Source organism: Sesamum indicum, linkage group LG4, assembly GCF_026168435.1.
Source record: "Sesamum indicum cultivar Baizhima isolate 11 linkage group LG4, ASM2616843v1, whole genome shotgun sequence".
NCBI lineage: Eukaryota > Viridiplantae > Streptophyta > Magnoliopsida > Lamiales > Pedaliaceae > Sesamum > Sesamum indicum.
The window spans coordinates 11,615,261-11,628,446 of NC_142660.1; the positions used below are offsets into that span (position 1 = coordinate 11,615,261).

The window sequence follows — 13,186 nt, forward strand, 5'->3', positions numbered from 1 at the left end:
TGAGGCTGGTTTGCGATTACCTCTAGCTCCCCCTGTAGCTCGCATACTCAAGGGATTAAGGCTCAATCCCATGCAACTATCTCCCAACTCCATTAGTCACATTGTACTTTTTGTTATAATAATGCGAGCTTTCGATCTCGACCCCAGTTTTGATAATTTTTGGTCGATTTATTCTTTCACTACCTCCACCAGGTCGGCCAATAGGGGTTTCTTCTACCTCACTTTCCGTAGACAATGTAGGTATCTAGAGCCCCTTAAATCTAATACCGGTCCGTGGAAGGATCGCTTCATCTTTGTTCGACCTCCCCCCGGTCAACGGTGGCCTTTTACTCTCAAATGGTCTGTAGAAAAGCCCGAGCCAGTTACCGAAGGAGAGGGTTTAGATGGGGATTTGATTAATAGTCTCACTTCTAACCCCTTTTTTCCAAAAAAGTTGCTGACCAAAGAGGTCTTCTGTCTTGCGCGCCTGTCCCGTGCTTCTGTACCCATCACCGGGTCACTAGGTGATTCTCTATCTTCTTTCCTGCCTCCCTTTTGACTTTTTATTTGTTAAACTTTTTGAGGTCGTTACTCTGCAGAGAATAAAGTCATGCTGGGTCGTTTGACTAAGCATGCACAAGTTCGCCACGAGCGAGGTACTGGTGAACAACCTGCGCCCCAAAGTCAAGCTCCAGGTCGCACAACACCTTAGCGACCTGATCTGGACACCTCGGCTACTCCTACAGCCGACTTGCGAAGGACTGAGACTCCAATTGATATCGGCACTGAGGAAGTCCAGGCTCATGACCTTCCCCCAGCTCGAGGTGCTTCTCCCAGCCTCGAGATGGTTGGCTCGTTGGTCGAGGGTGGAGCTGCAGGTCCTAGTCGCCCCCGGAAGCGCAAGCATAGGTCGCCCCCTAAATCCAAGCCTGGGGGACCACACATTCACAGGCGATCTGAGGAGGAGTTCGCAGCCGCTCGAGCTGCAGAAGATGAAAACTTGAAGTCCTTGAGGGAGGTCGAAGAGTGGGAGGTATCCGCTTTTGCTGCTCACCGCACTGATTCTCAAAAGTCTGCTGAATTGACTGGGGCTCGGCTGGCACCTCACTGGAAGGTCTCAGACCATAGCACCATTTTGAACAGTGAAGCAGGACAGGAGTCTTACGAGATCTACAGGCACACCAGTCTGCCCCGTGACCAAGCCGCACTTCTGTCTTATCCATATCCTCGGTTGGAGCAGCATGGTGCCCATGCCTTGGCACAGGTAACTGTTTTTATCTCCGCATCCACTCTGATTTCCTCTAACATCATGCATCGTCATTGCAGGCTAGTGCTTTCATGCGATCATTATCTCTAAAATGCACTGTTCAACGCAAACGCCGCTTGGAGGCCCAGGAGAAGTACCGAGAGATTCGGAATGATTGCCGGGCGAAAGAGAAAGAATGGGTGGAGGAACGTCAGCGCCTTGAGGAGGCAAAGGCTCGTCTTGAGGCGGAGGTCGCTCAGATGAAAGAGGTCGCTGAAGCCCATGGTGCCAAGGTTGCCAGAGCCCGTGAGGAAGGTCAAATGTCGGGCTTTTCTGCTGGGCAAGAGGCTGGTCTTGTCCAAGGTCGCATTGAAGGTCGTGAAGATTTCTTGAACTCTACCGAGTTTGTTGATAGAGTTCGCAGTGCTAGGTTGGATGGAGCTCGGGATTTCTTGAAGACCCCAGTTTTCGATACAGCAGTTGAGATCAAAGCGAGCATCTACATGACGCAGGGTTTCAACAAATGCAAGGCTCAAGTTATCAATCTGAATGCATTTGCTGAAGGGTTTGATCAGAACAAGCTTAACCCTTTTGTGGATGAGAACTTCCAGCCCTATCCTGAAGAGCCATCTCCTCAGATCGAAGGTACCGAGTTCGCGAGCTTGATGGACGAGGTGGAAGCCTTGGATGAATGAGCTTGACCTTATGACCCCATGACCTGCATCTCTGCAAATACTTAGGGATTTTTTGTATAGGCACAAAGTCAGTGAAACAATTGTTTTGACTATATACTGATGACTTGGAATTTTTGTTGTGTTTACTCAACTTTTGACAATCTAGTGTATAACAACTTTTTTGATTACTCAAAGATTGCGTGAATGGTTGCCCTTGTATATTTGCGTTTAGATGACAATGAAATATCCATAAAGTTATGAACATGTTAAAATACACATGACCACATGAACTTAAAAATTGCGAAGCTTACTATTTTTGCGATCCTCTCTAGATCGAATGATCGGATCTTAGGATCTTTGCGGATTACGATCTTTCTCAGATCGAATGATCTTTTTCAGATCTTGTGATCTTTTTCAGATTCTACGCTTTTTCAAATCGAATGATCTTTTTCAGATTCTACAATTAAATATAAGCAAGATGCTAAATTGAAAAGAGATAGGTAGCAAGAAAGGAACATGGTGATATTATACGCCAATGATCTTTTTCAGATACAATATACATGAGCTCTCATCAACCTCGAGCTCAACTATTTTCAGGTACAAAACGATCTCTATCACATGACCTTCCACAGGTTCATAACTATGCATAAAATTTCTTCAAGTTTTGGACATTCCATGGTCGTGGTAAGTCTCGACCTTCCAGATCTTGCAGTCGATAAGTGCCTCTTCGCTTGATCTCCGTAACTTTATAGGGTCCTTCCCATCCGAGGTCAAGTTTTCCCACGTGCTTTGATACTTCCACCTTCTTCAGCACGAGGTCTCCAATTTGAAATTGTCTGGGCCTCAGATTTTTGTTGTAACTCCTCATCATTAAGTTTTTATGGTGTAGTATCTTGGCATACGCGATCTCTCTTTTCTCTTCGATTATTTCCAAGTCCAAGCAGCGCTCTTCACGATTAGTTGCAGGATCATACATAGCAACTCGGTGTGATTCCTCGCCTATCTCGGTTAGTTTTTGGACCTCTTTGATGTTGGTTGGTGACTTCAGCTTCAGTATGGCTTCTATCTTTTCTGGATTCATCTCGATTCCTCGTCGCTGACCAGATAACCCAAAAATTTTCCCCCAGCTACACCAAAGGTGCATTTCATCGGGTTCAGCTTCATTCTGTACTTCCTAAGGGTCGCAAACGTTTGTTCAAGGTAAGCTACGTGATCCTGCGACCTTGAACTTTTCACCAGCATATCGTCAACGTAAACTTCCATAGTTTTTCCAATCTGGTCCTCGAACATTCGGTTCACTAAACGTTGATATGTGGCACCTGCGTTATTCAGCCTAAAGGGCATTACCTTATAACAATATATTCCTCTTTCTGTTACAAACGAAGTTTTATCCTGGTCTTCTTCTGCCATGAAAATCTGATGGTAGCCTTGATAGGCGTCCATCATGGAAAATAACTCGTATCCGGCGGTTGAATCCACTAATGCATCAATTCGAGGAAGTGGATATGGGTCTTTCGGACACGCCTTATTCAAGTCCGTGAAGTCTATACAAACTCTCCATTTTCCTCCTGGCTTGGGGACTACTACAACATTGGACAGCCAATTTGTATATTGAACTTCCATAATGTACCCAGCGTTTAGCAATCTATCCACCTCTTCTCTGATCACCTGATTTTTTTCCATGCTGAAATTTCTTTTCTTTTGCTGCACAGGTCGCATGGTAGGGTCTATATTTAATCTATGAACAATTACATCTGGTGCCACACCTATAAAATCCGACGAGCTCCATGCAAAGATGTCAGCATTTCTCCGTAACAGTGATATCATCATGGTTTCCAGTTGTTCACCCAATTGCGACCCTATCCTGGTGGTTTTGGAGGGATCTCCTTGGATCACCTCTACAACTTTATGCGTTTCAGCTGGTCGAATTCTTTCGAACTTTCCGTCAGATATTTGGCTTCCCCCTTCGATCACATCTAATTTTCTTCTTTTATCCGTGCTCTCACCCTTTTTCAGGGATAGATTATAACATTTACGTGCTTCCTCGGGATCGCACACTACCTCACCTATTCCCGCTCTGGTTGGAAATTTTACTTTCAGATGGTATGTAGACACTATAGCTCGGAATGCATTCAGCCCAGGTCTTCCAAAGATCACATTATATGCAAAGGGTGTGTCTACGACTAAGAATTTGATCATCAACGTTTTCCTTCGAGGGTCTTCTCCCATAGATACGGGTAAATCAAGGGTCCCTAACGGGACAATCTCAGTGCCACCAAATCCAACTAACGGGGTCCTTACTGGTTCTAATTTCGTATTTTCTAACCCCATTTTAACAAGAACATCCCAAAGGATGATATCTGCAGAACTCCCGTTATCAATCAAAACTTTTCGGACAGTAAAATTAGCTATATCGAGTTTGATCACCATGGGATCGTTTTGCGACCTAACTTCTCCAGCCACATCTTTGTCCCCGAATGTGATCTCCTCCTCTGGCTCAATACTTGCGATCAATTGATCATGTTGGACATGTCTATTTTGCCGCTTCCTTGACCTTCTTGAATCTCCTCCTTCGGGTCCTCCTGCAATGGTATAAATAACACCCTTCACAGGCGCATTTCCTCCCAGATTAGGTTCTTTTACTACCCCTTTTCCCTTGTCTTGCCTTCGATCGGGGCTTCTGGACCTGCTTCTGCGAGCAACAGTTTCTTCCGCTCGACATTTCATTACTAGCTCTCTAAAATACCCTTGTCTTATCAGCCTTTCAATTTCATCTTTCAATTGATAGCACTCCTCTGTGTCATGCCCACGTTCGCGATGAAATTTACAGTATTTGCCTGAATATTTCTTAGCAGGTGTAAATCTGGTGTGGCGTGGCCATTTCAATATATCTGACTTCTCTACAGTCAGCAGTGCTTTGGTTCTTGTGGTGTTCAGCGGCGTGTATCGATGGTATTTTGGTCGGTAGGTAAGGTCGCGAACGCGATCAGTATTTTGCTTCGCATCTTTTCCAGGTTCACGGTCGCGGGTCTTTCCGGCACCTAGCCACTCCCCGTCCTTCATCGCATTCATTTCTTCCTCATTAATGTATTTCTGAGCTAAGCGCATCAACTGTTCAACATTAGTTGGCGGGTCTCTTGCTAGAGCTGAAGCGAATGGCCCTTTTCTCAAACCATGAATGAGGATACTCACCATCATATCAATCCTCAAGTCTTGGACCTCCAGAGTTTCATTGTTGAATCTGCCCATAAAATTTTTTAGGGTCTCATTCTCCTTTTGTCTTATGGTAAATAGATAGGTCGCCGACCTCTTCTGCTTCCGTTTACTTGCAAAATGGAAGATGAACTTCTGTACCAGCTGTTCATGAGATTCGATACTACCCGGTGGCAAGCTCATGAACCATTCTTGTGCCTTCCCCATTAAAGTAGTTACAAATAATTTTGCTTTAATAGGGTCCGATTGTCCGTAAAGATTCATCACCAGATCAAATGCGGACACATGTTCTTGCGGGTCTTTTAGACCGTCATATTTTGGTAGGTCTGGCATTTTAAAAGTTGTACTTACAATTTCCCTCAGAATTCTATTACAGAATGGCGAGTGTCTGTTCTGAGTCACCAACTCTCCTTTTCGTTTCAGCTCATCAATCTGTTTTCCCAGCAGATGAATCTGTCTGCCAACGCTATCGATATCTGCTTTTGAGATCGCAGGTTCTCGTTTCCGCCATCCACCTAGCGAACTTGACCCTACTTCAGAAGGGGCCACCATGCGTCCCCTCTCAGGGGCTCTTCTGCTCATTCCTTCAGAAATTCGTTCAGTCTCCTTTTCTCGTATCATTCTTCGTTGGGCATTTTCATTTTCAGTAGGTTGTGTTCTTTTTTCATATGCCAAAATGGCATTCCTACTTGCTTCCTCCATCATTCGTTGCAATTCTCCTTGTGTTAGTTGGACTATTCTTTCATTCCCCCCTCTCCGGGGTCTCTTCGATGGCTCGCCTACCACCTTCCGATCTATCCATGTTTTTGGTTTTATGTTTTATCTCCAAAATCGTTCCCACAGACGGCGCCAAACTGATCCGCCTCGATCACGTTTGACCTTGATCAACGACCACGACCACTCACGTCACCGAGTTGGACCTGTTATCTGGAAATAAAACACAAGGCTGATCGGGATCGTCCCGACGACGCTCCGATGCCTAAGTCAGATGTTGAGATCGAAAGGAATATTCAGCGACCCAAAATATAAGTACGGATGAACAGTGTACCTTCTCTCAATGGACTTAGGGTATTTATAAGCGTCTGAAGATGGGACCCTCCTGGGGGACAGGTGTCAACTTCAGGTACGCCCATGTAATGACTCAGCCCTTTCTCCTTTGGACACCTGTCCGGTGGATAATACGGGTCGGATTCGGGTCTATGGGGCCCGATTGGAGACGTCATCAAGCCACAATGTGCCACGTGCGACCTGCGACCTTCTTACCTTGCGACCTTCTTAATGCCTTTTTTCCCCACCGACCTGCGATCTGAAGTGCGACCTATGTGCAAATTCATGTTTTGTTCATTATTTTCTTGAGACATCCTTATCAGTCCTGATCAGGGATAAATCAAAAAAAAAAAAAAATATAAAGGACGATGCAGTCAATCATGTTCCTCTGTTCATCATTAGAGCTGATCAGGCACCTGTTTCCTCTCTTCCGCCGGTCGTCGGAGCCACTGGCAACAGTCTCCGCCTGCGGCCAGTGAATCCCTTATGGGCTCAAGCACCAAAAGTACCTCCCCCACCGCCATGCACCACAGGACGCTGAGAAACATGGCGAGCACCACACCCCCATACGCGACGTCCTCCGACATCCACCGCCACGACAGGCTGAAGCACAGAATTTGGGCCGTCAGTGCCACAATCACCGTGATGGCCAACAGGTTGATCCGATTACCAATACGCTTATTGATCACAAACCTCATCACCCGCCAGCAGGACAGCAAGAAAGCCACGGAGTAAGCAAAAGCGAAGACGCCGAATCTATGTCTGTTGGGCTATCTTGCCATTTAAATTTCTGTGTGATTTAAGCCCAAAAGTAGCGCACTTCTACGCCAAAAGTTACCCATGATTTTATTTTATTTTAATATATATCAATTTATTCCTAATAATGTAATATGAAACAGTAGTGGTGGGTATTTGAGTCAGGTTATTCGAGTATCGAACCGACCCAACCGGGTTTGGGTGTTTTTCTTTGGGCAAATTGTATATTATTTCTATTTTTTTAAAAATTAGCTAAAAACTCTCTTCTTTTAAAAATAGATAAAAAAAATCTCTCTATTTTCTAAACACTAGGCAAAATTCTCCTTCCAACAAAAGTTAACGAAAGATGAAGTACACTCGCGAATGGACATTTTTCTTTTTGAAGATTTTGATAATTTTTTGCTATAAATTGACAAAGTACCCCTATATTGTGTTTAAAATACGATGATTAAATGTCTGTGTTTTAACTTTGTTTTTAATTATTTTTTTTTGTATTTTCATCCCTTCTAATTAAATATATTTATTTAAATATCAGAATACAAAAAATATATATTTTTATAAATTTATAATTTAAATAAAAATCAAATTAAAATCACAATACAAAGAATATTACATTTTAAAATTTAAATATTATATCTATGTAAATGTGAATGAACAATAACAATAATATTATTAACTAATTTAAATTAATATTTAAGTTAAATATTTTAATAAATTATTTAAATTGAAATTACTAATATATGTATTTACAATGAAAATTGAATACTTTTTCTTTCTTTTTGTTTTTTTTTTTAACTATTTTTACATTTTACATCAATTTTTTTATAATTTTCAAAATTTTCTTTCTAGTACATCAATATTTAAAATTATTAATAAAAAATAAAAAAATGGGCAACGAGGATCGCATTGATGTTGCCCAAAGTACGTAATGGTCGCCCAAGTTGCGTCGCTCCCCTCTGCATTGTGTGGGGAGAGGGGAGAACTAATGGCGGGGTTCGGGGTGCGCGGCGGGTCAGGTGGAGGGGGAACTGGTGGCGGGATTTGGGGTGGATGGAGTTCAATTTTATTATTTTTTATTTTATATATATAATATTTTATTCTTTATAATTCTAAATATAATATATATCAAAATTGATTAAATCTTACCCTTTAATAATTTAGATTTAACGGTTGAGATGTATTGATTAAATCCTACGATTGTTATGCAATTACAAAAGTTCAATAGTTATGAAAAGAATAACATATAATTGATATTTTGATAAAAAAATTAACGTCGTTACTTGATGGAGTTTTTTATTTATTTTTAAAATATAAGAAAATCTTTAACTGACTTTTAAAAATATAGAGGGTAATATACAATTTGGCCTTTTTGTTTTCAGTCTTTTCTAAAAAAATGGTGGAAAAATTTCAACACTTAAATTAGAATTTTTGGAGAAATTGATGAGGCGGAATAAGTGAAATAAGCAAAAGGGAATGTTGCATTTTGAAATAAGAAAAAAGCGAAAAGATGAAAGACCGTCTTTATACAGTGGGCGTGGGTGTGGAGAGCAGCAGCAGCAAGAAATAAGTTGCTTGGTGATTGGTAGTTGTCAGCAATGCAGCATGACATATGTATATATAGGGCAAGGACTAACCTCAAACAGTGTATCATGGAAAAAGATACAATTCCAAGTTCCAGACACTGCGTCTTCTCAATAAGCTTTTCCCATTTACAGATGATACCAACTGCAGCTTTGGGAATATCAAACCCAAAAGTACAGTGTGTGGGGGTTTCTTCACTGAAATTACAACACTAGTACCTAGTTTTTACAAGGAATTGGGCATTGCTGTCTGGCTCTAAATCTTTATCAGTTTGTAGTAAAAGATTTCAACTGCCCATTTTCAGCTTTAAAACTGCACAACTACTCCTAATATTTGGAATAATATATTGCATGTTACTGCAGAAATATAAACATTTAATTATGGGTTAATTATCATCATTAATAATAAATAATTAAACAAATAGTTATTGATCATGTCTAGACAACACTAGTTTTTGTAAAGTTGGCTAAATTACAAAATATTTTTCATGGTTTTTTTAGTTGTAGCAAATAATTTTTTCATAATGAGTTAACTTATTCTTTGTATCAATTTTATTTGACCGTGATTAATAATAGTTATTTAGCAATAACGATTATTATTGTATATCGATAATAATAATCTTTTTTCCTATATGGTTGGAAAAACCATATTGTATAGTAATAAATGAAAAGCAATATTGTTAAGTTTGGGGGTATATATAATTAGTGAAGTGAAGGGTGAGAAAAAGAATATATAATCATGATTAATACATAATTAATATAGGAGCATGCTGAGGAAAAAGAGAAGATGAGAAATGAAGTGGGTTTAGAGAAGGAAAGTAGGTAAGCAGCAGCAGAATGGGGTTTTGGGGGGAATGAAGCCTGGTCCGACCAAACCAACGACACCTCAGAATTGAAGATATGGTGGTATTGCTGATTTCGTCGACCCACACAACATTCCCCTCAAATACCTAATTTGCTTGTCTCTCCATCATCAATGCTAACGGAGAACAACTCAACTACTTCCACTTCCATTTCCTTCTTTATATATATAAGCAATGCAGACTTTATTGTTTATGATCCCCTGATTTTCATTACCATGCAAACCTCACTTTTATTTCAGTACCTAAACTCAGTTACGTTAAAAGTATAGGATTTGGATCCTCAGAAACTGGAGCTTATCATATTTGGACCACACCCACTTCCACATGCCCCACCCTATCCATCACATTCTTTATTATTTTCATTACCAAACTTACTATAATTATTATTCCCCTAATTAATTTTGAGGAAATTTTCACATTCACTAATTTTATGACAAGTACAATATATTTACAGTATGATTGGTGCATAATTTCAAACAATGATCAAGTGTATCATACTTACTTTATAATTGATTTAAATAAAATATTTTTTCTTGTTTTTATTAGCTAAAACTGTACAAAATTCAATCTAGATCGAAATTTTACCGATTTGGAAATTAAAATTTAATCTAAAAGGTTAATTAAGTTGGTCTAAAAGTGAAAGCAAAAAACACGTGTCCGATGAATACAAGGGTGTTGATCTGATTGATGAAAGGTTATGTAGGACAAGACATAAAAATTTAATTTGAGTGCAGATGGCATCTCAACCAACATTGACATAAAGTTAAAAGCAATTCCAGCCATTACAATTTGATGTAACTCCAATAATTCTCACTCTTTCAAATTTCAAGGTTTATTCTTACACGCAACTTACAGCTTCTCAATTAATTGTGACATACAAACATATAGGTGGAGTTTTGTCCTAAAATTCATTTTAGATTTGACTATATATCGATCTCAAGTGTCCAGAAATTTGACACACTTCTTCCTCATAACCATCATCTTCATTACCACCCCAGCACCACAATTTTGTACTTGGAAAATGTTATGTAAGTCTCTCTAACACATTTACAATAATATATATATATATACACATCAAAATAAGAAAAAAATATCTCCAGATTTCACAGTTAAATGAATTTTGTAATGATTAAATCAATTTTCAACTAATTTTTTTTTTTTTTGAAAAAAAAGGGTCTGGCACTCTCCGCACTCAATCTTTTTATTAATTTACCCTGATGTGCAGTATATTTTATAAAATGCCGTGTTACTATTTTCCTAAAATTATTTATAATTTTTAAACAAGACTGGAATATGTTTTATTAATTTAAGATTTTTATGTCCTGATTTTATTGCATTCTAAATCCTAATATGTATAGGCTCACCGTGATAATTGGATCATTTCAGTGTCTATTAATTGTTCATATCAAACCATACAATTGTTGTCCTCCATATAATAGGTACAACTTTTGATACCATAATATTTCGGGTGTTATAACCTATTAAATTAATCGGGAACTTGCTGATGTAATTCTAATGATATGTATTATAGGCTCATAACTAGAAAAATTAAGACGTATTTCACTTTTTTTAAATAATAATTATTTAAACTCACTTAAAAAGAATTTATTTCGACCCCTTATAATATGATTTTGGCATATGTGGAGAGGAAAGGTTGGTGATGATAAGAAATTGAAGATAAGGGTGTGTACATGTAGCTATTGAAATGATATATAAATAATAATGGCCGTTTAAGACAAGTGAGAAGGTCGTTATCAACAAGCATCTATTTTCTTCACGACCTCGTTTCCCTGGAGAAATACACACACTTCCACTCCCGGGGGCATCAAACAAGTGGCTGCCCAATCATATGATGTTTGAAACTAAGTACCTTTTTCTTGTTTAAGTTTCCGCTCCTACTATTATTTGTAATATATAATTCCCAGTCAATTTGTTTTTAAATTAAGAAAAAGCTGAGAAATGAATGCAAACGGCGAGGTTGAACGACTTATAGATATAGAAATACATTTTCAGAATATATAAAACCGTGAGCTTTATATGAAGCTCATACAATATTTTATAAAATATGACACTGATTAAGTTGCAAGCCGCATTAATATTATATTTTTTTAGATACGAGATTAGCTTCACTAATTCTGGCCACGTTTCTAAACATATTATAAATGGAAGATCTGTAGGTGTTTAAGTTCACATGAATCATAATGACATATCATTCACACAAATATCCATATATACAAATTTGTCGTTATTAGGCAGCATTTTAGTAAGTATACGTTGCGTCTTCATCCTTCTTGTCTCCCTGTTTTGTTAGGTTGGTTGGATCCCTCTTCTACACGATTGTTCTCATGTTCATCTATTTGCTTCAAAATAAGACCCAATGGCATATATTTAGATGAGTGTGGATTAGGATGGGTTAAATGAGTTTAGATGTAATGCAAATACATAGCACATATGTATATATATTTGTATGACTGAATTGTACGTACGTAGGATGTCATGTCGACTATTGATGATGAGTTTGTACATATCTAAAATCAACATATTCTTATCATTTCTTCATACATCACTAATTATTACAATCCCTGCAAAGCTGGAAATTCCATTCATCACTTGTCTTATGGGACATTATTTTGATTTTGTTTACACTACTTAAATAATAATGATAATACAATGCTATCAAAATTAATATCACCATTGTATTAGATTTTCAGGTTAAATTGCAATTATTGTCCTATATTATATTGGTGGTGGTATATTAGAACTCTAATCATGGGTAGTTAATTATAACCCATAATTCAATAATTTTTAGCATGAGAGGACTCCGATCATCGTGATTTTTTAATTTACCAAAAATTACTGACATGGACGAAATTAGGATTTTTTAAATTGAAAAATTTTGCTAACTAAGCGTATAACCAACCTTCTCCAGCCACACAAGCAATGACTAAAGTACATTTTATGCCCTATATGTTGGAGAGGGTGATATTTTAAGACTACATCTACAAGATGTTGACAATTTCAAGACTCTCCTCCCCCCCCCCCCCCAAGGCATAATGCCAATTTAACAGATTTGTAATAATATAAGCTGACAACAACGTATACGATGCAGGAGATAAGTGTCAAGATAAACTCATATGGTAATATGACAAAAATGTTTGGAATAAAGTTCATATCCAAAATAATGTAAAGTTTTTCACATTCTGGCTCATGAAAATTAGCATCAGCTTGAACGACAGTTCTTTAAATGCCACTCCCTACTATATAGGACATAAAATGCAATTAAATGTTGCTTACGTCGTGGGGGGAGGTGATTGGATGCTCTGTCAATAAAAATTTTAATTTAAAAAACTCTAATTTCGTTCATATCTATAAATTTGCTATAGATTATTAAACTTCGAGTCTTCTAAATGTTAAAAATTATTGAATAATAGGTTACAATTTGCCATTCTTGTAATTAGAGTCCTTGAATTATTCACTTCCTAACATAAAGGACAATAAATACAATTTAGCTTAATTTTTACTATTAAAAATTATACTGCATCTTCTATGGGAAATAATATAAATACTTGCCATGCACATAAAAATTACGTCATTTATTTTATTTAAAAGTACGCTGATTTATATATATCGACTACAATAAAGATACAATATAATCTGTAATAAAAAAAAAAAAAAACTAATCTATGTCGAAAACTAAACAAAAGCTACATTGCTTTTTGTTCTTTAAAAAAAAATCCTAAATCAATCAAAATTTTTCCTTTTCCTTTCTCATAAATGATAAGTATATGATTGCAATGAGGTTTAAATAACCATCAAGAAAAGCAAACA

At 38.0% G+C, this 13,186-nt stretch overlaps 1 protein-coding gene across 1 annotated transcript; it reads right to left on the bottom strand.

Annotated features, from left to right (window-relative positions):
• Window positions 1-2,976: 2,976 nt before the first annotated feature.
• On the bottom strand, window positions 2,977-5,814 carry LOC148788468 (uncharacterized). The gene has a single exon (XM_088880098.1). The coding sequence runs from the start codon at window positions 5,812-5,814 to the stop codon at window positions 2,977-2,979; it is 2,838 nt and encodes a 945-aa protein (XP_088736224.1).
• Window positions 5,815-13,186: the final 7,372 nt, after the last annotated feature.